The sequence below is a fragment of the Schistocerca serialis genome, chromosome 7 (assembly GCF_023864345.2).
Source record: "Schistocerca serialis cubense isolate TAMUIC-IGC-003099 chromosome 7, iqSchSeri2.2, whole genome shotgun sequence".
Lineage (NCBI taxonomy): Eukaryota > Metazoa > Arthropoda > Insecta > Orthoptera > Acrididae > Schistocerca > Schistocerca serialis.
Genome location: NC_064644.1, coordinates 75,382,324 through 75,410,201, shown reverse-complemented (window position 1 = coordinate 75,410,201; position 27,878 = coordinate 75,382,324). Strand labels below are relative to the sequence as shown.

The 27,878-nt window shown below is 43.6% G+C and overlaps 1 protein-coding gene across 1 annotated transcript in view; it reads left to right on the top strand.

The window, feature by feature from the left end:
- The window catches only part of LOC126412750 (uncharacterized), a 347,766-nt gene that overhangs the window by 308,938 nt on the left and 10,950 nt on the right, over window positions 1-27,878 (top strand). Inside the window, exons 4-6 of the mRNA XM_050082495.1 lie at window positions 6,370-6,605; window positions 12,380-13,509; window positions 21,602-23,110. Coding sequence (XP_049938452.1) covers window positions 6,370-6,605; window positions 12,380-13,509; window positions 21,602-23,102 — 2,867 coding nt within the window. The 3' untranslated portion in view covers window positions 23,103-23,110. The remainder of the gene's footprint in view (window positions 1-6,369; window positions 6,606-12,379; window positions 13,510-21,601; window positions 23,111-27,878) is intronic.

Here is a 27,878-nt window from a genome sequence, read left to right as displayed (position 1 = left end):
TTTCAGAAAAGGGAAAGCAGTGGTTTTCTATGACTACGACTACAAAAGAAGTCTGTTGGTATCAAATTTAGGCCTCAATTTAAGTAATTTATCGTTCGTGCAGAGCACAGATTTGTATGATAGTCAACCATGGACTGTGAGAAGATCGGAACAGAAGAGAATCGAAGTGTTTGAGATGTGGGGTTGAAAATTAAGTCGATTGATGAGGTAAGAAATGAGGATGTTCTGCACAGAATCGGTGAAGTAAGGAACACATGGAAAACACTGACAAGAAGAAGCGACAGTATGATAAGGCGTGTGTTAAAACATCAGGGAATAATTTCCATGGTACAGAAGGGACCTGTAGAGGGTAAAATCCATAGAAAAAGACAGTGGTTCGTATAAACACATCAAACAATCGACGACATAAGGTGCAAAGGTTACTCTGACATGAAGAGATAGGCAGAAGAGGACCTCGCGTCGGGGATCATCAAACCGTCGGAAAACTGATGCCTCAAAAATCTAATAAAATAAAATAAATAAATAAAAAAAACTACAACGACAAAGAGTCACAATTTGAATCAGTCAACTCATGTAAATACCTGGATCTAATAATTTGTAGGCGTATGAACTGGAGTGACCACGTAGGCTCAGTCATACGTAAAGCATATGGCAGACTCCAGTTGATTGGCAAGAAAAAAAAAATGGTTCAAATGGCTCTAAGCACTGTGGGACTTAACATCAGTCCCCTAGACTTAGAACTACCTAAACCTAACTAACCTAAGGACATCACACACATCCATGCCCCAGGCAGGATTCGAACCTGCGACCGTAGCAGCAGCGCGGTACCGGACTGAAGCGTCTAGAACCGCTCGGCCACAGCGGCCGGCGATTGTCACGATACTGGGAAAAACACTTAGTCTATAAAGGAGACAGTATACAAATAACTTACGCTTCACATCTGAAAACAGTGTTCAGGTACTGAGGGCACTGAGCATATACAAACAGTGACGATACAAATCGTTGCAGCTTTGCGTGACTCGCGGAAGAGCCTCATCGAAATCCTGTAGACGCTTGAAGGTAAAAGCAAATAACACTGCGAAATCCTACTTACAAGGGTTCAAGAATCATACTTACGTCAAGAATCCATAAGTATACTTCAAACCCTTTCATACTGCTGCGGTGGGAACCGCGAACAAAAGATTAGACTAGTTAAGTGTTGGAACGGGAAGGAATCCTAAAATGTGTTACAGTGTTAAGTACTGTATGCTATGAACTTATCAGTGGTTTGTAGAGCACGTATATAAATCTAGGAATGGCCCATACAACCAAATAAAAAATTCGGAAAAATGAGACTGCAAATTAGATTACTCCTTGCAATGGACATAAAAAACCTGGAATTTTCTAATTAAGTTGCTATAATGCATTGAAAAACAGTGAACATTGTGGCATGGAGAATGAAGCTTTACCACAGGATTATCGACGTAAAGAAGGAAACTGTTTCAAACTTATAGTATCAATAAAGACCCGTTTTACGAAGTCCAATGAACTTCTAAACACATTCACAGGACTGATTGTTCGAAGTTAGAAGAACGAGAGTGAGAAGTAACAAACAATTTTGAGTACCAAAGTAGAACTCTTTTTTCTTATACTCCACACACTCTATTAGAAAATAGCACGATATCGTCTTAAACTGCACAGTAATTGCAGTTCGGAGGGTATATTAACTTCAACAAGTGTTACATTTTTTTAGGCAGCCATGTGGCCTGCTCTCATCACGTTAATGGTGACAATTTCTTGCGCCTGACACCACAATTAAGGAATCATGAGTTATGAGGTATTTGCTGGTAGATAGCCCAGTACCAAGTTCCTTTGAAGTTAATGTCCTCATTACATGGCCTTAACTGCAAATAGTCGATAGTAATCACAGAGCGGAAGGCATATTTAAATGGGTGCTAGTTATTGCACGTGTTTCTTGTTTGGTAAGGTAGTTAGCGTTCTGCTTCCCCCCGGTTCTCTCTCTCTCACACACCACATCTCCCCACCCCCCCCCCCCCACTCCCCCAGCCAATCTCTCTCTCTCTCTCTCTCTCTCTCTCTCTCTCTCTCTCTTATCTCTCAAGCACACAACACGTCCTCACACAGCACACACACACACACACACACACACACACACACACACACTATCCACGTAACACGACAGTTCCCGTTCCCTGCTATTCCCCTGCTGGTTCCAGACATCACTACATGGTGAACACATATCCGAGTATTTTAATGTATGAGTAACACTGCTAAAATCTGTTAGGCACCGGAAATAAATAGGTAGGCGAGAACGGCGCTCTTGTTTTTTCCAATGGCGTTAAAATGTGGGGTACACCATTATGAAGCTCAACATTTTTGTATAGTGGGGCCCGCAGCAAGAAACATGTTGTAATGTGACAATTTAAATTGAATGTTCCAAGTCAGCTATCTGCGATGTTATTATATTTCGTACAATAGGCCTATTTCGGTGGTATTGTCATTGTCAAGTACACCTGCAAATAAACAAGTCTGTAAATTTCATTTATTTGCGATATTTGTATGCGGAGTTAATTGCACAAGTGTATACATACGTCTACACACATATGTCTAGCTGGGAAAGACATACATACGGCATCATTGCTGAATCCTTTTGTCAATCTTCACTGTTTTTATTATTGTAAAATGAAACCACGTAGTAATTTGACAGATAGTTGAAAGTTCTCAATGACGCTGTATGTTTACGAACCGGTTATAGTGTAGTGACCCTTACTCTGAGAAATTATTTGATTTAGAGATAATTTAGTTGTTTGTGCGATATTTGGTCGATTATTTTTGTCCTTTGGCATGTTCTAGAATGTCGATAAAATTTTCTAGGTAATGTTCTCTAAATATGATGTTAAGATCTCGTCCTGTTTGTCCAAAGTAAACTTCGTTACAATTGTCCCATGTAATTTTGTATATGCCTGGATTAGCGTATTCTTGTGTTTTGATTCTTCCTGAGAGGAGTAATGATGCCATATAAAAAACATTATGAAACTCGTTGATATTTATCGAAAAAAGTAGTAAGTACTATTACTTCCAGATTGCTTACGTTTCGCCAGTTATCCGATGTTTCTGTGACCATGCTGGTAAATCTGTGTTGGTTCTGCGGTCTTGGTTTTCAAGTTTAGCGCATTATTCAGAGATACTCTATAAAAAGTTTGATTGTAGGCCACAAGCAGCTTATTTTATTAATTAAGATAAAGTAAAATTTGAATTAAAATATATTGTTTCAGTGAAAGAAAGAAGAGATGTGATCTTGTAATGTTAAAAGTACTGCCACGGACTGAGCACATTTTGACAATACCTTGAAATATTGTAAAGCTTTTTAGTAAATGCTATGCCGTCAACACCACATTGTACAAGACGTAAGCCGGAAGACAAATTCTGTAAGAACAGACAAGCGCCTAGGATTTAATAAAATATCATAATAACAGTGTGGTAACAGAGAACCATTAATTTCTTTTAGATTATCGAGGGGACACTATAAAGACAGAATAAATACTTCAAATTATTCTGATATGATAATGCGACACTATCATCTAATCATAAGATGTCTCCGGTATGGATAAGATAAAGCAGTTCAGGAAATGGCGCCATCATCTGATGAACAATCTACGATACGGCACAGTAACTATCTATAGGAATAGATACTCATTTACATCTGCGGCTTATATTATCTCAAAAACACAATGACTATTCTGTAGGCCATTGCGTTTTCTTATTGAAGTATGGTGGTGATACTGGTGGGAAATTTTTTTTCAAAATTATAAATCTCTTGCATATAGTGACTGATTCATGAAACGCATATGTGATTTATATTACCTTTTGATGTTGATTCTCACCTCTGTACTGAGGGAATAATGTTAAGTAATTTCCGAGTCACTCTCGTCTCGTGACACACAGGAAACGGGAAAGCAGAGATTTCACTTATGTTAATGTACAGCTTAACTAACTCAGTAGCTGAGTTGCCTTGGTATGTATTTAATCCAAGTTTCTATTAGTCCGTCTCTTTCCCCCCCCCCCCCTTCACTGTCCACTTCCTTCTCCCCCCTTTCTCTATTTCCACATCCTCCTCTCCATATTCATCTCCTCCTCCACCTGTCGTTGTTCATATCCTCCTCCATTCTCACCTCTCTTTTCTCTGTCGATCTCCGCTTCCCTCTCTCCGTACATTTCCCCATCCCCCTCTCGCTGTCCATCTCCTCTTCTCAACCTATCTGTGTACGTCTCGCCCTCCCCCTTCTGTCTTCACGCTATCACGCACACACCAAAAGGGTGATGATAATGATAATGATTGTGCTCTGTGAGGAGCTCAGCGGCATGGTTATCAGCGCCGGTACAAATTCCCAATCTTTTCACTACCCACTCTCCGTTTCCCTGAAAGATGATGAAATGATGAGGATAACACCAACACCCAGTCCCCGGGTGGAGAAAATACCCGACGTGGCCGGGAATCGAATCCAAAACCCTGTGATCCACAGGCAGCAACGTTAACCGCTAGACCACGAGCTGCGGACGTCTCACTAGAGGCTGGTGGTTCTTGCGCCCACAGTATTTCTTTCCAGATCGTAACTTACGGGTGTGCTAAATTTGGTTGAAATCGTTCGAGAGATCTAGGATGATCTTTTTAACCGTTGATTTGCTCGCGTTCGCACGTATCAGGTATATTTCACATATATTTAACATACATCATACGAATTTGTGCAGGTGTTTCACCTGTAGAACTAGCTCATTTCGCCCTGGAGTTTCACTACCGTGCAGCTCAATGTTTATGACGTTATATCACCTCAAGTAGGTGTCGTACAATGATTTCATTTTTCGAGCGCACCAGGGGGTATATATAGCTACTGTAGGCGAAAATTGTAGCGAATAGAGTTGGTAGCAAAGAAGTAATAAATTTAAACGTCATGCATGATGCGGCAGTTGTTCATGCCCCAGTGTTTATGACGTCATATCTCCTGATGTACATATCGTACAATAATGTAATTTTGCTGTTAGATACAGTTAGGAGTATGAATACTGTCTGCAAAGGGTGGCGCTCGGTTAGTAGTACAGACGTAACAAATTAAAAGTCATTCTTAATGCGGCTGTTTTACTGCATGAACAGCGAATATGTGATAAGCGACAAACTTTTTCCCTTTCTCGTTTTGTGGGGGTTGTCACCGAGAAAATGTTTCATAAAGGTTTGACGTTACATGCAGTGTTAGTTGCAGGTCATGAGGTGCTTTCAGTCTCAAATATTGGCTGAATAAATTATGGGATATAGACATATAGACATAGGAGCGTCGTGGGCTACACTACCTTTTCACCCCCCCCCCCCCCCCACCATCACTATGAACTTTGATAGGTAGGTCTTTCTTACCCACACAGCGTTTCTTTCGAGACAGTAGGCGATACGTGTGCTATGTTTGGTTGAAATCGGTCTAGTGGTTTAGGAGCAGAAAATATATATATATATATTAGTAAAAAATGTAGTGTTGGAGTTTATTATCGCACATTCACGAATGTGAATGCCATATGATATTATTAGCAAGTACAATCTGTCATCATTTCGTCCAAATGCCTTCGCAGTCTGCAAGGTCGCCACTTAAAACTTCTGAGCCATTAGACCGTGGTCGATGTATAAAACTTACTCCTGACGTGCCCTCTCTGACTGCGGGAGGCATCTTCAGAGGCAGTTCGCCATTTTATCTCTGTAGATAGATCGCTTCAGGCAAATTCCGGGGCAGTTCCTTTGAAAGGGCACGGCCGACTTCCTTCCCGATCCTCCCATAATCCTATGGGACCGATGACCTTGCTGTTTCGTCCCTTTTCCCCCAACCAACCAACATCTGAAGGCACCTCCTGCAGTCGGAGAGGAAACGTTAGGAGAAAGTTTTATACATTGACCACGACCTAACAGCCCGGAAGTTTTATGTCAGCACCAGGCATGAAAGCTTTAATTGTATGATCAGAGGTAAAATTATCGTCTTCTTACAATACTGCATTAAATCAGTGGTAAGATTTAATGGGACCAAAGTGTTTAGGTAATCGGTTCCTAAGCTTACACACTACTTAATCCACCTTAAACTTACTTACGCTACGGAGAACGCACACACTCATGCCCGAGGGAGGACTCGAACCTCCACCTGGGGGAGCCGCGCGCACCGGGACAAGACGATTCAGACCACGCGGCTACCCCGCACGGCTCACTACATTAAAAACCACTTACGTGTTTGAACTAAATGAGAACTTACTGCACTTCTAACAAGTCATTATGTTAGGGCCATTATTGAATACCGCGCCAGTGAGAGCGTGTACACGTTGTCGCCTCTTGTGTGTGCGCAGCGCTGGACAAGCTGGGAGGCAGGCAGCAGGCGCCGGCGCTGCCCGTGGAGCCGGTGCAGGCTAACGCCGCCTTCGACATCGCGAGCCTCGTGCTGTACGGCTGCCAGGCGCTGCCCATCAGGCTCAAGATCCTGCTGGACAGGCTCTTCTCCGTGCTGCGCCGCGACGAGGTGCTACACGTGCTCGCCGGCTTCGGCTGGACGCACGAGGACTACGCCAGGGGATACATCCTGCAGGTACGTTGCTCATGTCTCCCACTGCTTCTACAGGGTGTCCTGGAAGTATGGACCAATGTTAAAGTGCTATAGAACGTAAGAAAATTATTTAAACTGTAATGTTTTTTTTTTAAACACATTAAGTAACTTCTCCCATTTATGTATGAAAAAGATCTCATCATTTTACAGGTCGAACACTCCTCCTGCCCAGAACCCACACCACACAGCCTACATCTACATCAACATCAACATCCATACTCCACAAGCCACCTGACGGTGTGTGGCGGAGGGTACATTTAGTACCTCTATCGGTTCTCCCTTCTATTCCAGTCTCGTATTGTTCGTGGAAAGAAAGATTGTCGGTGTGCCTCTGTGTGGGCTCTAATCTTTCTGACTTTATCCTCATGGTCCCTTCGCTAGATATACGTAGAAGGGAGCAATATACTGCTTGACTCCTCGGTGAAGTTATGTTCTCGAAACTTCAACAAAAGCCTGTACCGAGCTACTCAGCGTCTCTCCTGCAGAGTCTTCCACTGGAGTTTATCTATCATCCCCGTAACGCCTTCGCGATTACTAAATGATCCTGTAACGAAGCGCGCTGCTCGCCGTTGGATCTTCTCCATCTCTTCTATCAACCCTATCTGGTACTGATACCACACTGGTGAGCAATATTCATGCAGTGGGCGAACAAGTGTACTGTAACCTACTTTCTTTGTTTTCGGATTGCATTTCCTTAGGATTCTTCCAATGAATATCAGTCTGGTATATGCTTTACCGACGATCAACTTTATATGATCATTCTATTTTAAATCACTCCTAATGCCTACTGCCAGATAATTTATGGAATTAACTGCTTCCAGTTTCTAACCTGCTATGTTGTAGCTAAATGATAAAGGATCTTTCTTTCTATGTATTCGCAGCACATTACACTTACCTAGATTGAGATTCAATTGCCATTCCATGCACCATGCGTCAATTCGTTGCAGATCCTCCTGCATTTCAGTACAATTTTCCATTGTTACAACCTCTCGATATACTACAGCATCATCCGCAAAAAGCCTCAGTAAACTTCCGATGTTATCCACAAGGTCATTTATGTATATTGTGAATAGCAACGGTCCTACGACACTCCCCTGCGGCACACCTGAAATAACTCTTACTTCGGAAGACGTCTCTCCATTGAGAATGACATGCTGCGTTTTGTTATCTAGGAACTCTTCAATCCAATCACACAATTGGTCTGATAATCCATATGCTCTTACTTTGTTCACTGAACGACTGTGGGAAACTGTATGGAACGCCTTGCGGAAGTCAAGAAACATGGTAACTACCTCGGAACCCGTGTCTATTGCCTTCTGATTCTCTTGGACGAATAGCGCTAGCTGGGTTTCACACGATCGTCTTTTTCGAAACCAATGCAGATTCTTATAGAGTAGATTTCTAGTCTCCCGGAAAGTCATTACACTCGAACATAATACGTATTCCAAAATTCTACAACTGATCGACGTTAGAGATATAGGTCTACAGTTCTGCACATCTGTTCGACGTCCCTTCTGGAAAACGGGGATGACCTGTGCCCTTTTCCAATCCTTTGGAACGCTACGCTCTTCCAGAGACCTACGGTACACCGCTGCAAGAAGGGGTACTCTGTGTAAAATCGAACTGGTTCTCCATCAGGTCCAGCGGCCTTCCCTCTTTTGAGCGATTTTAATTGTTTTTCTATCCCTCTGTCATCTATTTCGATATCTACCATTTTGTCATCTGTGCGACAATCTAGAGAAGGAACTACAGTGCAGTCTTTCTCTGTGTAACAGCTTTGGAAAAAGACATTTAGAATTGTGGATGCATCTCATCTTTCACAGTCACTCGGTGATTTTCGTTACACCAAATTCAGCAATTATTCTTCCTAACATACCCGCTGAGGTGGAAGTGCGCCTCATCTGAGAAAATTATTCATTTTGTCAAGCTCTCGTTCTCCACTTGTCGAGCCAAGACCCGTTGAGCAAATCGATGTCTCTTTCCAAGATCTGCAGGCTTCCAACAATTATGTAAGTTGAATCCTGTATATATGCATTTTCAGATCTATTGAAAGGATTTCATGCGGCAAACTTAAATTCAGTTGTTGAGCTCATCGGGGAACCGATTTTCTGGGGCTTACGGTCACATTGTCACGGACGATAGCAATCTTTTCGTGTGTTCGAACAGAACGCAATCTTCCCGTTTCCTTAACGTTTGAAACAGAACCCATGGTCTCGACCTTCCGGACCAACTTCAGAACTGATGATTCGGTTGTAGCAGCATTAAGTCCGAGTGTCATTCGCAGTTCACGAACGGTTGCTGTGGGACTTCCACTGCTCTTGTAATAATTTTTTGTCGCTTGGGCACGTTGCTCAGTTGTCATCTGCTCCTGACGGTAATAAGCATCAAACAAAAATGATCACAACAAAGAAGGTATCAGGCTACTAATTGGAAGGATAAAAAATAACAAACATGAAAAATCCACTGCTACTAACCGTCATACGACAAAATGACGCATAATTCAAATGCGTCCTTACTTTCCGGACACCCGGTTTAAACGTGGTATTACACGAGTCAATGTACTTCAGTAGTTCTCGCACTGAACAGGGGGCCCGTTTTTCAGAACGTGTGTATATAAGGGTCACCCAAGTGAAACATAGAACAGTGTTTGAGACATTACGGATACTTTGCCGAGCAAGGAATTGTACAGAAATGACAGTACAGTAATGACTCTTTGACACAGCCTATGGATAATTATACCCCTTTTTATGGCAACTGCACAGGGCTCTAACTAGCTTTTACGTACTTTCCTTAAAGGAGGTAGAACGCTTATGAGCAAGCCACTCATCCTTAAAAATCACGCACCATACGATAAACAGCAGATGCGGAACTTCCAGTTTCATCTTTGAGGAGAATGCACATGATAATCGAAAGAACATGGTTTCGGACTCTAACACAACAATATATCCACTGCACAGACGTTTTTTGCGATCGAATGAGTGAACAGACATAATTGAGTGAGTTTGATCTGTGCATGATTGTGCTGACAGAGAGATTTCGGAGGAATTTTGCGTGAGCTACACTTGCCTCGGTGCAGTTTTGGCGGTGTCATGAGTTGAGGGTGAATAGAAATCGTAGCTCTGGGAGGCTTAAGACGTTAACTGATACGGACTGTTAAACTCTGAAGCGGCTTTTCGAATAAAATACCATAAACCATGTAGCGGGTCTCCAGCTGCAGCTTCCACCATGGGGTTTGTGACAACTATTCGTCCATAGGCAGAAGACTCAGCTGTTATAGTGATGCTGCTGCTTAGGTGAAACTGAACACAAGAATGCGTGGTAGAGTCGCTTGGTGATGAAAATAATGCTCTTACTGATTTTGGAGGCTTGTTAGAAAGTCCCTTTGTAGTGATGAGTGACGCTGGATCACGCTGTACCCAGGTGGCTGTCAAGTGGACCTGGGCTATGCGGAGCGAGTGATAGAGTCTTAGTGGTCATTGTAATGACAGTGAAATTGAATGCAGATGTGGCGATGGCCTTGAGTAGTTTTTCCTGATTTGGTCTCGGCCATATTCAGTAATAACTGTGGCATAACCCACAGGGCAGGCTGCTGGCGTGTAGAAAAATTAACAGGTCTCCGTACGTGGGGCATTTGCAAACGACGAAACAGATGCTTACGCAGAACTCTGCTACTAGAGCTTTTCTGGACACACATTTTGTTGGCAACATGATGTGTACACGGATTGTATGTGATCTCTTGTCAAATTACCTTCGTTCCTTACTTTATATCAAAGATGTATTTGCTAGATCTGGGATCCAGCCGAACGTACCCATAGCTAGTTGTAATACTATTTCTTGTTAACTAAAGGTCCCGTCTCGCAAACCGAGCAGGGGTATCAAATATGCTAACATTCTCGAACAACTACTGCCAACGATCGTATGTTTCTAATCAAGCAATAGTTTTTCTCGTGTTCTTTGTTTGCTCAATTTCTACTACGGTATCATAGTTTAAGGATAATTGCTCAGCTCAGTTATTAACGTTAGCGGTAAACACGATACTATGGCACATTCTAGCCGTGTACATCAGAATAAGAAAAGTGAACCAGGGAAGTGAAAAGTTTACCACTCAGTGTTCTCCCGTAGCTGTGATACGTTAACCGTCCCCATCTCGTCTGTTATATCTTCTATTCCTCGAATAGCACTTATTAGTCTATGAGTTAGTATTTACCGATGTATTGCATGTATACTAATTAGTGAAAAAGAGCCGTAATCAGTAATCCAGAATTATCGTAAACTTGGATGTAAATTAATATTTTGTTATATTAAGAGAATGTTAACAATTAGTTGTATAAAATCGCGACATCTTGTAACAAGGCCTCTACATAGTCCTATGTGAATGAGAGCAAACTATTGTGCTCTATTTCTAACCCACGGATGCTCAAAATAAATTCCTGCGTCATAAATCCTCAAGCAGCCCTCAACTCTGTTGTTTTTTGTTATGGTCTTCAGTCTGAAGATTGATTTGGCGAAACTCTCCGCGCTACTCTGAGCTGCATCAGCCTCTTCATCAAACTACTGCAGCCCTCATCCATTTGACTCTCTTGGTCTTCCACTGCAGTTTTTATCCCCTTGCCTCCCTCCACACGCACACAGACACACACACACACACACACACACACACACACACACACACCAATTCCCTCCAGTACCAAGCTGTTGATTCTCAGATGCCTCAGAATTTGCCGTATAGACCGATTTCTACTTTTAGTCAAGTTACGCAACAAAATACTTCCCTCCCCAATTCTGTTCTGCACCTCCTCATTTGTTGCATAATACGACTATCTAAAGCTCAGCCTCCTTCTGTAGCAACAAATTTAAAACTGAGTGAGATTTTCACTCTGCAGCGGAGTGTGCGCTGATATGAAACTTCCTGACAGATTAAAACTGTGTGGCGGACAGAGACTCGAACTCGGGACCTTTGCCTTTCGCGGGCAAGTGCTCTACCAACTGAGCTAACCAAGCACGACTCACTAACCGTCGTCACAGCTTCAATTCTGCCAGTACCTCGTCTTCTACTTTCCAAAACTTTCCAGAAACTCTTCTGCGAACCTTGCAGAACCAGCACTCCTGGAAGAAAGGATATTGCGGAGACACGGCTTAGCCACAGCCTAGTGGATGTTTCCAGAACGAGATTTTCACTCAGCAGCGGAGTGTCTGCTGATATGAAGCTGTGAGGACGGGTCGTGAGCCGTGCTTGGGTTGCTCAGTTGGCAGAGCACCTGCCCGCGAAAAACAAAGGTCTCGATTTCGAGTCTCTGTCCGGCACACAGTTTTAAGCTGTCAGGAAGTTTCAAATTTAAAACATTTAGTTTCCCTTCTTGTCTTAACTTCTTATCGTCCATGTTTCACTTCCGTACAAGGCTACACTCGAGACAAGTATCTAACAGATTTACATCCGACGTTAATAAATTTCTGTTCTTCAGAAGCGCTTTTCTGGCTATTCGCAGTCTACATTTTATACCATCCATACTTCGGCCATGATCAGTTATTTTACCACCCACGTAGTGGAACTTATCTACTAGATTTAGTGTCTCATTTTCTAATCAAATCCCCTCAACATTCCATTCCCCTTATTTTGATTTTATTAATGTTCATCTTATATCGTTCTTTCAAGCCTCTGTCCATTCCGTACACGTGCACGTCCAAGTCCATTGCTGTCTGACAGAATCAAGTGTCCTTTAATGATAATTAATTTGCTTACTCTGGTCTTTCTGCAGGAAATGCTCAGCAGTTCCTCGGAATCGTGGACAATATGCAGTGCCGAAGAGGAACCTCTGGTGCTCCAGCAATTCCTTCGATTCGGAGAGACGCGAGCGGTCGCGCTGGAACTGCTACAGCAGTGCAACAATAACAACAACAACAATAACAACAGCAACAACAACCACAACAAAAACAGCGCAGTCGCGCTGTCGTACCGCCAGCAGAGCGACGGGCAGCGCAGGTCGCCTCCTCCGCCCCCGCCCCCAGCTCCCCCGTCGGTGCTGAAGACGCCACCAGCCGCCTTCCGGCTGCCGCCCCCGCTGCCGCTGCCGCCTCCTCCGCCTTGTACTGTGGCGGCCACCCGCCAGACTCAGGCGATCCGGCCCATCGACTTTCGCCTCCTGGGCGGCCTGCCCTCCCACTTTCCTCCTACGACGGCGCCTAGTTCTGGCTTCATCAACTTCAGCCTCGCGAACCTGTGCCTGCCCAAGATGAACAGTGCTGTGGACGTCCTGTCCCCGGGTAGCCACCAGAAGCAGGAGCACCCGTCCTCACTGCTCTTGCAACAGGTGGCCCAGGTGCGGCCGTCTGTGAAGCTTCTGGACACCGGCGGCCAGGACAGGAGATTCGGCGGCGACGAGAATTCGCAGAGCGCGCTCAACCTCAGCCGCGACGCGGCGCCGCCCGACCGCTGTCACAAGCCGCCTCCCCCGGCGATCACCGCCGCGACGCTGAGCGCCGCTAAGCGACCTTGGTCGGCAGCCGCGGGACCGCTGAGCCTCGTCACGCAGCTCGTCAACCCGGCCACCGGCAAGAAGCGCGTCCAGTGCAACGTCTGCCTCAAGACCTTCTGCGACAAGGGCGCGCTCAAGATCCACTTCTCGGCCGTCCACCTGCGCGAGATGCACAAGTGCACCGTGGACGGCTGCAACATGATGTTCAGCTCGCGCAGGTCGCGCAACCGGCACAGCGCCAACCCCAACCCCAAGCTGCACTCGCCGCACTACCGCCGCAAGATGTCGCCGCACGACGGCCGCTCCGCGCTGGCCAGGACCCCACCCACGCTGGTCGGTCCCCCGGGGCTGCCCTTCCCTCTGCTTGCTGCCTTCCCGCACACCAATCCGGGATTCGATCTCAACGCAAGCAGGTACCGTTCTTTTCGTTACACCTTCACGTTCTATTACACTGAGTGGTCAAAAGTCATTGGAAGGCACCGTGACACGGTTGTTAGCTGTTATGAAATAGGCTACTGGAGCCCTGCATTTCTACTGGCAGTGATCACTCTGTACGGCTCTACGGAAACGACAAGACGTCCTCTAGTCAGACCCTTCTGGTCGTCCTGTGATCGGACGATTCACACATGTGGAGACATAGCATTGCGACAATGGAACGCTGGTGATCTCGAAAACCCCATTTCTTGAGTGATCCTCGAAACGCTATGACCCATGCATCTCCCATCATTTATCATCCCACGTCCAAAGTCAGTTAACTCTCCGATTGGTGGCACGGTCACCACACGCAGTACTGTAAAGCCGTCGTCACACGGACCGTGCTGTAGAACGTTAACGTTGAACGTGCCAAGTTCAACGTGCTGCTGAACGCTCAGGAACGACGCGACTTGTGCTTACGGTACGTGAGCCCCAACGTGGTATACGCGATCGCAACGCACTCCAGCGGCAGTTGAGGGATGTTCCTAGTTCGTGAATCACGCTGTTAACTCAAAGGGCACGCGTAAAATTCCCCTTGTTAGCTCTATTAAAATGCACATTTCCTCCATCGCCCACGGAAAGGAAAGTACCATGTCCAATCCATAAGGACACAGGCTTATAATAGTTCCATTACAAACAGTGCGGTACAAATTTGGAATACTTCTCCGCGTAAGATAAACATTATTTCATCATTCCCACATTTTAGTAAAACCCCAAAGTCAGTCTTGCTTCATCACTGTTCCTACCCAGTAGCAGAATCTTTGCAACATGTAAGTTACGAAGGGGGGTACCTGTGGTCTAGGGCGCCGGCACGGTAGCTCAGCGTGTTCGGTCAGAGGGTTTAGCTACCCTCTGTAACAAAAAAACTGAGTGAACGAATCAACGATCAACCTGAACAGGCGTCATCGGACGTCCGCCACAAACAAATTCAACGAACAATCTAGAACAAATTGAGATTATAAAAAAAAAGAAAAAAAGGGTAGCGTCTTTGATTCGTAATCAAAACGTCTTCGGTCCCGGGTTCGATCCCCGCCGCTGCCTAAATTTTGATAAATAATCAGCATTGGCGGCCGAAGACTTGCGGCATAAGAAGTCAGCCTCATTCTGCCAACGGCCTTCTCAAAGAGGGCGGAGGAGCCGATAGAGGTTCAGCGCGCTCTCCTCTTTCATTCCTTGTCCCAAGCCCTGAAGTGAAGTGAAGTGTAAGGAAGAAACTAGAAAATCTGAAAAGGGAAATGCAAAGGCTCAATCTAGATATAGTAGGGGTCAGTGAAGTGAAGTGGAAGGAAGACAAGGATTTCTGGTCAGATGAGTATCGGGTAACATCAACAGCAGCAGAAAATGGTATAACAGGTGTAGGATTCGTTATGAATAGGAAGGTAGGGCAGAGGGTGTGTTACGGTTAACAGTTCAGTGACGGGTTGTTCTAATCAGAATCGACAGCAGACCAACACCGACAATGATAGTTCAGGTATACATGCCGACGTCACAAGCTGAAGATAACAGATAGAGAAAATGTATGAGAATATTGGAAGGGGGACGAAAAGCTAATAGTCATGGGCGACTGGAATGCAGTTGTAGGGGAAGGAGTAGAAGAAAAGGTTACAGGAGAATATGGGCTTGGGACAAGGAATGAAAGAGGAGAAAGACTACCTGAGTTCTGTAACAAGTTTCAGCTAGTAATAGCGAATACCCTGTTCAAGAATCACAAGAGGAGGAGGTACACTTGGAAAAGGCCGGGAGATACGGGAATATTTCAATTAGATTACATCATGGTCAGACAGAGATTCCGAAATCAGATACTGGATTGTAAGGCGTACCCAGGAGCAGATATAGACTCAGATCACAATATAGTAGTGATGAAGAGTCGGCTGAAGTTCAAGACATTAGTCAGGAAGAATCAATACGCAAAGAAGTGGGATACGGAAGTACTAAGGAATGACGATATACGTTTTAAGTTCTCTAACGCTATAGATACAGCAATAAGGAATAGCGCAGTAGGCAGTACAGTTGAAGAGGAATGGACATCTCTAAAAAGGACCATCACAGAACTTGGGAAGGAAAACATAGGTACAAAGAAGGTAGCTGGGAAGAAACCATGGGTAACAGAAGAAATATTTCAGTTGATTGATGGAAAGGAGGAAGTACAAACATGTTCCGGGAAAATCAGGAATACAGAAATACAAGTCGCGGAGGAATGAAATAAATAGGAAGTGCAGGGAAGCCAAGACGAAATGGCTACAGAAAAAATGTGAAGACATCGAAAAAGATATGATTGTCGGAAGGACAGACTCAGCATACAGGAAAGTCAAAACAACCTCTGGTGACATTAAAAGCAACGGTGGTAACATTAAGAGTACAACAGGAATTCCGCTGTTACATGCACAGGAGAGAGCAGATAGGTGGAAAGAATTCAATGAAAACCTCTATGAGGGTGAAGATTTGTCTGATGTGATAGAAGAAGAAACAGGAGTCGATTTAGAAGAGATAGGGGATCCAGTATCAGAATCGGAATTTAAAAGAGCTTTGGAGGACTTACGGTCAAATAAGGCAGAAGGGATAGATAACATTCCATCAGAATTCCTAAAATCATTGGAGGAAGTGGCAACAAAACGACTATTCACGTTGGTGTGTAGAATATATGAGTCTGGCGATATACCATCTGACTTTCGGAAAAGCATCATCCACACAATTCCGAAGACGGCAAGAGCTGACAAGTGCGAGAATTATCGCACAATCAGCTTAACAGCTCATGCATCGAAGCTGCTTACAAGAATAATATAGAAAAGAACGGAAAATAAAATTGAGAATGCGCTAGGTGACGATCAGTTTGGCTTTAGGAAAAGTAAAGGACGAGAGAGGCAATTCTGACGTTACGGCTAATAATGGAAGCAAGGCTGAAGAAAAATCAAGACACTTTCATAGGATTTGTCGACCTGGAAAAAGCGTTCGACAATATAAAATGGTGCAACCTGTTCGAGATTCTGAAAAAAGTAGGGATAAGCTGTAGGGAGAGACGGGTCATATACAATATGTACAACAACCAAGAGGGAGTAATAAGAGTGGTCGATCAAGAACGAAATGCTTGTATTAAGAAGGGTGTAAGACAAGGCTGTAGCCTTTCGCCCCTACTCTTTAATCTGTACATCGAGGAAGCAATGATGGAAGTAAAAGAAAAGTTCAGGAGTAGAATTAAAATACAAGGTGAAAGGATATCAATGATACGATTCGCTGATGACATTGTTATCCTGAGTGAAAGTGAAGAAGAATTAAATGATCTGCTGAACGGAATGAACAGTCTAATGAGTACACAGTATGGTTTGAGAGTAAATTGGAGAAAGGCGAAGGTAATGAGAAGTAGTAGAAATGAGAACAGCGAGAAACTTAACATCAGGATTGATGGTCACGAAGTCAATGAAGTTAAGGAATTCTGCTACCTAGGGAGTAAAATAACCAATGACGGACAGAGCATGGAGGACATCAAAAGCAGGCTCGCTATGGCAAAAAAGGCATTTCTGGCCAAGAGAAGTCTACTAATATCAAATACCGGACTCAATTTGAGGAAGAAATTTCTGAGGATGTATGTCTGGAGTACAGCATTGTATGGTAGTGAAACATGGACTGTGGGAAAACCGGAACAGAAGAGAATCGAAGCATTTGAAAATTGGTGCTATAGACGAATGTTGAAAATTAGGTGGACTGATAAGGTAAGAAATGAGGAGGTTCTACGCAGAATCGGAGAGGAAGGGAATATGTGGAAAACACTGATAAGGAGAAGGGACAGGATGATAGGACATCTGCTAAGACATGAGGGAATGACTTTCATGGTACTAGAGGGAGCTGTAGAGGGCAAAAACTGTGGAGGAAGACAGAGATTGGAATACGTCAAGCAAATAATTGAGGACGTAGGTTGCAAGTGCTACTCTGAGATGAAGAGGTTAGCACAGGAAAGGAATTCGTGGCGGGCCGCATCAAACCAGTCAGTAGACTGATGACGAAAAGAAAAAAAAAATTACGAAGCGTAAAAGAGAAAGGAGCAAAATACGAGTATCTTTATACAAGTAGCGCAAGCTGTCCTGTAGATGAAGCATATTGAACAAAGTCACCCCTCAAAATAAAGGTGAACTCACATTTACATAATATCAAATTATATTAAACTAATAATAAAGTATCAGAACATAATAATGTTGGGAAAAAGAATTCGGAGTGTCACGTCGACAACCACCGCCCCATCATACAACTTAAGACAGGACAGTGACGCTACTTATTACGCTAAATCAACCAACTCGTTGCCTGCATCTAATCATATTATGTTACCCCTTGCTGAAAACCTTAATCGTAGATATGTTACTAATTGAAATTACATTACAACAAATTGTACCAAGAACAATGAGTTTTGGGAGGATCTTCAGTGTGTCGCTGCCTTAAAATAGCCTACTCTCATAATGTGCAAGTTACAATAATTCTTTTGCTACGAATATGATTCTTCCCATTATTTTATCGGAACGAAACATACAGTTGACAACGGGTTTTCCAGTTATTCTTAATTTGCTGTTGTTCAGAAACGGCATATATACATATAGGCTTGAAACGAATGCCAATATGGTGCCTCACAACTCTGTACTGAAGGTAGACGGCGTGCGTGTGACGTAGGTGGCGTTGTCCCATCTCATTGGTCAACGCTCAGATGCACGCTAAGAATATCTGACATGCCAGATATTGCTCTGCACGTTCGGATAGACTCCCGAACGTGCTATTCCTCGCTATGACGTCAGAAACTCGGCACGCTCAACGCTCAACGTTCGGATGCACGGTCCGTGTGCCGACGGCTTAACGAACGACTCATACGTCTTGTGTACACTCAGCTATATTCAGTCTCTGGCTGCATCTTTCAGGCGTCAATCACGACACATCTTTAAGTGGGACCACTGTTCCAGCCACTTTTGGCTACTCGTTTGTCTAATCTTGTTCATCTTCATCGGTAAAATTCTTCTGGGTCTGTGCCCGAAATGTCAATGTGTAAAACTTCAGACGTTTCGGTCACTATCCCAAGTGACCTACTGCTGAATGGGAGAAGTTTGGTTCTCATATACTTGCACCACTGGTGGAAGTAGACGAATGGGAAACGGTCGGCGGTTACACTCGCCGTTATATCAGTTTATAAGAACCAAAAGTTGCTCATTAAGAAAAGAGAGACAGAGAGAGAAAAGGAAGTCGTAAGAAGGACACCTGCAATACTGGGTGAAACATCGGAAATTTCACACAGACCCAGAGACCAAGAAGAGTTTTAGTGACTGTGACAATGGCCGCAGAAGCGTACGGTTACACTTGTTCATCTTCTTTCTGCATGCATTGGTCATTTGCCTGTTACGTCCTCTCGGTTGGATTTATCTGTCTTTCCACTTTTCCATTGGTCTAGGATGTCAAATCAAACACCTTTCAGCCGTCTAACTTCCAAACTGTTATTTTATTTGGCTACCAGTTTCGGCGATTTACTACGCTGTCTTCAGGACCCCTGACAGACGTGTAGAAAGTTTTCAACCTCGCTTCCGGTCAAAATAGAGGCCAGCATTCAAATATTAGTATCTGTTCATTTCTGCTTGATACAGCGATCACTTCAACCGTCATCGGCTGGGAAGCAAGGGGAATTGACATACAGTACTATAATTCCTTTCGTGTAACTCACAAGTATAAAAACTTACTTAACCATCGATTGCCTCAACATGTGTGTGTGTGTGTGTGTGTGTGTGCGTGTGTGTGTGTGTATGTGTGTGTGTGAGGTTGGATATTTTCCTAATACGAATTCCATTTGGTTCAGACGAAGATTACTTATTTTGCTGATTTTGTTATGACAGTCATCAATTTGAGCTCCAGACTTACTCACTTTGAATCACTTGTATTGGCGATTCCCTCAGTTTCACCGACCTGAATAAGTTACTATCAGCCACAGCCAATCTCATATTTTCCATCAGTTGGCAGCAATGCGCGTTTTATTTCAACTTCTACTGTACCTCCATTACTTAGTTGAAAGTCCCAATTAACCTCTAACATTCTCTCCCCTCTAACATTTTTACTACACAGACTTCCTTTCTGCCATCTAACCACCTAATTTTCACAATCTTTTCGGTTTCGTGTGTTCTCTGATAGCTAACAAATGACACCCAATCCATACAAAATTCAGCATTATTCCGCCTCTACAACTACCACTTTACCTTATAGAGTGATCGTATTAATTTTGCTAATACGGTAGAATATCTGGGACTACAGCTCAGATATGAACTAACTTCAAAACCCCACGTACCGCCAATACAACTTGTAACCCTCAGTTGAATAAAACTACTAATAGAACTTACTTGTGGATTACATTCTTCCTTACGATTCATTCTTAAAAAGTCTTAACTGATGTCTTACGAGCTTTACAAATGTTGCTTATATTTCTGCATACCACAAGTTTTATCATTCCCTGGTAGTTCTTTAACATCACAGTCTCCTCCTCGTAGTTATCGTGATTACTCTCCCTGTCCGTCACTCACCCTTTTGGAGCTAAGTTACCACACCCGTTGCAATTCCTTGAGAGTCTCTAGAAGTACTTTTCATCTTGAACTCTTGAACAACCAAATCACGCCTTGTCCCCACTCCTAGCTTAACATGGACCAGTACTGCACCTCTTCCAACAAACCACATTCTCTTCACCAGCATACGCTTTGCAGGCAGTTTCAAGGTAATGTGGAGCTACTTTCACGTTATTAATTGAAAATTCGTACAAATGTCTCTCCAGTCTATAATTTCCTCTCCGCCTAGTAAATCAAAGATCTCTTACGCTCAGGCATATCTCCCTCTTCTCAAAATCCAACTTCTACAATATGCATATCGTAACTCCTTTTGCATACATACATGCAACAACATCGCATGACTTCATTTCAGTGATATTTTGCATGTTTTAGTTACTATTCTTAAACTCTCTTATATGTAAGTGTTAATGCAAAATACGAAAATAAAAAAAAAGATACTGGCGAAGACGGTCTACAACACTACAAAATATTGCAAGTAATGTGGTACGACCAATACGGAAATGGGGAAAGGAACTGCATTCTTTCTAGAAATATCACGACTCAACAGTGTGTACAACAATTAGTCAAAGTTATTCACACTGTTTCTGGTCTCTAACAGAGAGCTTCATTAGTCATCAAGACTTAGTGATCACATAAGTGATTACTCGTCTTGAAGTGCGTTATATTTTGCCTAAGGTAACAATGAAACATGTCAGTGGTTTTTTATGCACTTTGAGATGCACTAAATGTAAAATATCTTAATCATTTTTGTATATTTGAGAATTGTGGGTGGAGTCGTTATCTTAATGGTCTCTTCTCACAGCGCGATCGGATTTTGTAACTCTTCTGTTGCACAGCACAAAACTGACATTTATGTCACCTTCAGTCGTCAGTGTCACTGCAAATAATTTTGTATTGTATAACACAAAAAAAAAAAAAAATTTCACACATCTAAGAAGCTGTGAACGACAAGTCTCTCAGATCGCAGTTACGGCACGGTTTTGTGGATAAAGACGCAGAGCAGAGAAATTGTCGTGTCGAAACACATCTACGTGGCTGTGTATCCCAAACTTAGTATCGACCAGAATGAGGACTGGAGTGAATTAGATTTACATAAACTGTAATGAAATACTAAACTGTAGTGTTCAAATTTCAGACAGTATCACTTGATAAGAAACTATCTTTTATTCGTCTTTACATTTAGTAATCTGTAGGTACTTACAATAGCAGAGGATGGACATAATTTTTGCTGTCATATAGGACACCAACATCCGCGATGAGCAGTTTTCGTTATTTTTCAGTTGTTATTTTGAGACTGTAGGCGAAACATGTGATACTCTAATGTCCTACCTGATGCGGGAGTACTGCGCAGGAAGAGCAAATATTGAGCATGGTACACTTCAGTGAAAAAATCCAACTCATTACATAAAATCCTATTTATTGTATTTGTAAATGGGTTTTCTGTTTCCCTGTTCCATAGGTTCGACGAAATGAGACACAGCGACCTCACCAACAACAACACGCTGTCCTCTGAAGACCTGCCGCTTTCACTGAGCAGCAACCACCAGGAAAGCGACGATGACGACAACGAGGGTGACGACGACGACGACATCAACATCTCCGTGGACGGAGAGCTGCTGGAGGCGGCGAGGGACGGCGATCGCGGCGGTGACGTCGGCGACGGGCGGGTCCTGGACCTCTCCGACTCCGACAGCGGGTCGTCGTCCGCGAACGCTCGCTCCAGGCAGGAGGACGACGGCCGCCACCCGTCTGCCATTCACCCTGGAGAGTGCTCTCCGGCGAGCAGTGTCGGCGAGAGGAAGTGGCCATACCCCGTAGCGTCGTCAACCCCAGAGGCGGTTGCTGACATGGAAACGGAGCCGATGCACGGCGAGGGTAGAGAAGATCGGGAAACGGCGCAGCCGGACTCGAATCCTGGAAAACCCGACGAGACGGAGAGGATGGATGTCGCCGAAGCGTTACCTTTGGTCGTGAGAAAAGATGCAAAAGATGAACCCATGAAACTCGAAAGCACAACGGAAAATTTTGTGCAGGGTAACGACCAAGTACAAAGCAGTAATGAGCAAGAAACAGAACTGGGGGAAGAAGCGTGTGTATCTGACCGTGAAGGACGAGAAGTATCGTTTGCTCCCGAGCAGCGCTCCATTGATGACTGCAACGGATCGGCAGATGACGATACGAGAATGAGGGAGACTGGACTGGGAAGCCCACGACCGTCGAACAGCCCTGTCCAGTCGTGTGACGCCCTGAAACAGCTCGAAAGTCTTTCAAATGGTCCAGTCGCGCAACACACCTACGGAGATAGCTCCAGTCCGGAGCGGTCGCCCGCATCGTCCTCCAACGAGTACCACAGTGACGACAACCACTGCTTCTTCGTCGATCCCAGCGGGGCCTTCACCGCCGGCGATGTCCCCCTCGACAAAGAGAACCCGCGTCGTTGTACGGCTTGCGGCAAAGTCTTCCAGAACCACTTCGGCGTAAAGACGCACTACCAGAACGTGCACCTGAAGCTGCTCCACAGGTGTACTGTAGAAGGGTGCAACGCTGCGTTCCCGTCGAAGCGGAGCCGCGACCGGCACAGCGCCAACGCCAACCTGCACCGCAAGCTGTTGTCGACGTCTTCGTCGTCGACGTCGCCGTCGCCGTCGCCGTCGGAGCCCCAGGAGGCGCTGCTGCCGGCGGCCGCCTTCCACAGCCAGCTCATCGCCAGACTGTACGCCGAGTCGCAGACCCTGGAGGCCGTCCTCAAGACGAGGGCCGTGGCCGAGCAGCTGCAGCAGCAGCAGCAGCAGCAGATGCAGGAGCAGCACCACCACGGCAACCAGCGAGAGCAGCCGCAGCAGCAGCAGGCGCCCCTGCTGCTACCACCGCTCGTGTTCCCGGACCTACTCAGGGCTCGCGTGAATGGGCAGGCCTCCGAGACCAACAACGAAGCATCTTTCGACCTACCGAGGCCATAATGCGAAACGTAAGTGTTGTGAACCCGTATTTTCACACTTATCAGTTGACACCAGCTGAGTTAAGGAGAGAGTGAGACAGTGCTGTGACCTATTGCCGATGTTATTCAATCTTTACATTGAGCATGCAGTAAAGGAAACCAAAGAAAAATTTGGAGAGGGAATTAATGTTCAGGAAGAAGAAATAAAAACTTTAAAGTTTGTCGATAACATTGTAATTCTGACAGAGACATAAAAGAATTGGACGGAATGAACAGTGTCTTGAAACAAGGCTATAAGATGTCCACAAAAGCAAAATAAGACTAAAGGAATCTAAAACTTTCTACAGTTCATTCCAGGGCGGTGCAGCAACAGAAGCCATAGACACCGGTTCCCAGGTAGATACCGTGTTTTTTTATTTCCGCAAGGCGTTCAATACAGTTCCCCACAGTCGTTTAATGAACAAAGTAAGAGCATATGGACTATCAGACCAATTGTGTGTTTGGATTGACGAGTTCGTAGATAACAGAACGCAGCATCTCATTCTCAATGGAGAGAAGTCTTCCGAAGTAAGAGGGATTTCAGGTGTGCCGCAGGGGAGTGTCGTAGGACCGTTGCTATTCACAATATACATAAATGACCTTGTGGATGACATCGGAAGTTTACTGAGGCTTTTTGCCGATGATGCTGTAGTATATCAAGAGGTTGTAACAATGGAAAATTGTACTGAAATGCAGGAGGATCTGCAGCGAATTGACGCACGACGCAGGGAATGGCAGTTTAATCTCAATGTAGACGAGTGTAATGTGCTGCGAATACATAGAAACAAAGATCCTTTATCATTTGGCTTCAATATGGCAGATCAGCAACTGGAAGCAGTTAATTCCATAAATTATCTGGCAATAGGCATTAGGAGTGATTTAAAATGGAATGAACATATGAAGTTGATCGTTGGTAAAGCAGACTCCAGACTGAGATTCATTGGAAAAATCCTTAGGAAATGCAATCCGAAAAAAAGGAAGTAGGTTACAGTACACTTGTTCCCCCACTGCTTGAATATTGCTCATCAGTGTGGGATTCGTACCAGATAGGGTTGATAGAAGAGATAGAGAAGATGCAACGGAGAGCAGCGCGCTTCGTTACAGGATCATTTAGTAATCGCGAAAGCGTTACGGAGATGACATATAAATTCCAGTGGAAGATTTCAACAGAGACGCTCAGTAGCTCGGTACGGGCTTTTGTTGAATTTTCGAGAACATACCTTCACCGAGAAGTCAAGCAGTATATTGCTCCCTCCTACGTATATCTCGCGAAGAGGATAAAATCAGAGAGATTAGAGCCCACACAGAGGCATACCGACAATTTTTCTTTCCACGAACAATACGAGAATGTAATAGAAGGGAGAACCGATAGAGGTATTCAAAGTATCTTCCGCCACGCACCGTCAGGTGGCTTGCGAAGTATGGATGTAGATGTAGATATGTATGATACGAAGAAATAAGCAGTCTCGATTGCAGTGTTACAATTTTCATGTTTTTACAATGATGCGTTTCATTTTTATTCAAGCATCTTCAGATTAGTTGACATCTGATAGCGATCGGTACATGGGATACCCCACATAATATATCCAAGCATGTAAATGCCTCTTGTCAAAGCTTTAAAAAGACTGTGCCGTGGTCGTATTACGGAATGTGGTTCAGTCCAGTGCAAACCAAACGGAATCAGTCCTACACTGAATCTTTATATCATAAACATTCCGAAGGGGTAGTGCTATTCAAAAATGGTTCAAATGGCTCAGAGCACTATGGGACTCAACTGCTGAAGTCATTAGTCCCCTAGAACTTAGAACTAGTTAAACCTAACTAACCTAAGGACATCACAAACATCCATGCCCGAGGCAGGATTCGAACCGTAGCGGTCTTGCGGTTCCAGACTGCAGCGCCTTTAACCGCACGGCCACTTCGGCCGGCCGGTAGTGCTATTCTGACTGCACACATCATACTCAAGATTCTCTGTAGACCTGATCCTCTTTGGTTTGCATTGGACTGCACCACATGCCGTAATGACACCGCGAAGTGGTTTTAAGGCTTTGGCAAGGGGCATTTACCACCTGGAAATTTTACGCGCGGTATCCCATTTCCGATCGTTACCAAACATCAGCCAGTCCAAATTTGCCTAAGTAAAACACTTCATTTGTAAATAACAAAAATTTAACATTGCAACCAAGCCTGCTTCTTTCTTCATGAAAGAAACGATTCCAATTAAATCAGGCAATGTTGAGGCAATTAGATAACGAAATGTGGCGTTGAAAGTCGCAGACGAGTTTTCCTGTTTTGATAGTAATAAAACTTACGAGTCCGAAGTAGAGAGTGTATAAAATGTAGAACGCAAATGGCAAGGAAAGCGATTTTGTAAAAGAGGACTTTGCTAACATGTAATATAAACTGAAGTATCAGGAAGTCTTTATTGAAGGCGTTTGCCTGGTGTGCGGTGTAGTGCAACAGTGTAACGATAAGCGGCCGAAACAAGAAGAGACAGAAGATCTTGACATGTGGTGCTACAAGAGAATGCTGAAGATCAGATGGGAAGCTCGCGTAACTGAACAGAACTGGCGTGAAAATAAACCTGTAGCTCAACTCGACACATTCTGAGACACGATGCGGCCAGCAGTTTAGTACTGGAGGGGAGAGTGGGAGGTAAAAATAATAGAGGCAAACTAGGCATGAATACAATAATCAGCTTCAAATGGATGTACGTTGTAAAACTTATTTGGAGATGTAGAGATTTACACAGGATAGATTAGCGTAGAGAGATGAATCAAAACAGTCTTCTGACTGGAGACGGCAACAACAACAATAATAATAATAATAGGTAGGACATGGAAGTAGAACATCGACGGAGCTCATTACATTTACATTTACATACACCGTGAAGCAGCTAAGATCACTGATCGAAATTACATCCAAAAAGAGTAAATACATGGAAGTGACTTTTTCATTAAGCTATAGTGGACGATGAGTCGAATTTTTGATGTTGGCAAGTGACAGTTAACGCTTATAACTGCAGAGTATGGCACTGCCCTTCATTTATTTATTTATTTATTTTTACTGGAACTGTATACTCCATTCTGTGACATTGGAAAGCAACTTGCAAGACAGTGTCAGCGACGTAACATGTTTGGAACTTGGTACAATAGTAACAAAATAACAGAGCAACAAACCACTGTCTAGCTCTAAAGAGAAGAGGTCCCATGAACGTTAATTCTACTGCACGAAAATTTAAGAAAGCACGTAACTCAGGTGCTTCTGAGGCCCATCGATCTGTTTTCTGCTGCTGTAGTTATCAGGCTATTACGACTTGCACAATGAATACGACAGCAGTAAAGGTGGGCGTGCATTTCCTTTATCGCGAATTTCAACATATTGTTGGAGTAGCGGTGCAGGTAAGTGATGAAATGTAACCTAATGGTGGCAAGTTCCCGCACGCAATCTCTGCAAATGTAAAAGTATTTCAATAAACTGGATATGTGAAGAATATAGTATCACAAGAAAAACAGTAACTGTTGAGAGAAATGCAACTAACAACGATTACAAACAAACACACATGTCTCTGCGATGCAGCTTGATGTGCGAGTGGGATCAACCGTATGAGTGTTCTGTGAGTACAACATTCCAACGCGTTTCATTCTGTTTGCATTTCGCTACATCGTCAGCATCATGGCAATTGTTTTCAAAATCGGTTACAGGTTTCTCAATGACTAACAGAATAAAAAATTTTAATGTAAAAGCTTTTAATATCTAGACCGCGATTTTCGTTACACAATTATAGCACGATGATTAGTTTCGGTTGCGTCCTACAGCCATCTTCAGATCTGTAAAGAAATGGAAGAAGAGTTACCTTAGAAAAAGCTGAACGAAATGCAAGTAAAAGTGAACATGTAACAAATCCCCTTAACAGTGCTGTTTAAGCAATATCTTACCGGTTTTAGGATGGCATAGCAATCAAATCGTAAGGAAAAGAACAGTAAAAAACATTGAAAAACACCATCATTGGCTGTAGTCATTCAATGACATTCATTCGCGTTACGGGCTAACAAGACTATGAGAATAGGTGGTTAAAAACTACATAGCGAGCGAGCCAGGTAGCAAAGCGGCTGAAAGAATTTAAGACGAGGAATCTTAATAAGTTTATATCTTAATCCAAGCAAATGTTAAAATTGAGACTGAAGTTAAAATTACAAGGTAGGGAAGCTATGTTATATAATTAACTGGCAACGAGCCGTATGCAAAACAAAAATTCTACGAACTGTGAAACGATACCATGTTGCTGTAATTTTAACTTCATTCTCTTGTTATTTTTATAGTTTTAAAATCATTAGGATTTGGTACAAAACTTTTGGATTTTTGTCTTTGGCTACGAGTTTGTTACATACGGCACGTTGCAAGGTAGTAACATAACGCAGCGTCCCCGAGTTGTCCTCTAACTTCACTTCCCTGTTAATTTTATAATTGTAAAATTTATGTGGATTTAGATATAAGCTTTTTGAGATTTTTGGTTTAAAATTCTTTCAGCAGGTTTATGATGATGTTTTTCAATGCACGTAACCGATTTTGTATTATTTGTTTGGTGTGTCATCTTAAAAGCAGTAACATATTACGTACACAGCACTGTTAAGTGAATTTGTTACTTGTTGAATTTTACATTTGGAGTTGGCTGTCATATAGTTTGTTCGGATGTTATAAATAGTTTTATTTCGTACATTATTGTACAAAATTTTCTTAGGCTACTTTTCCTCCATTC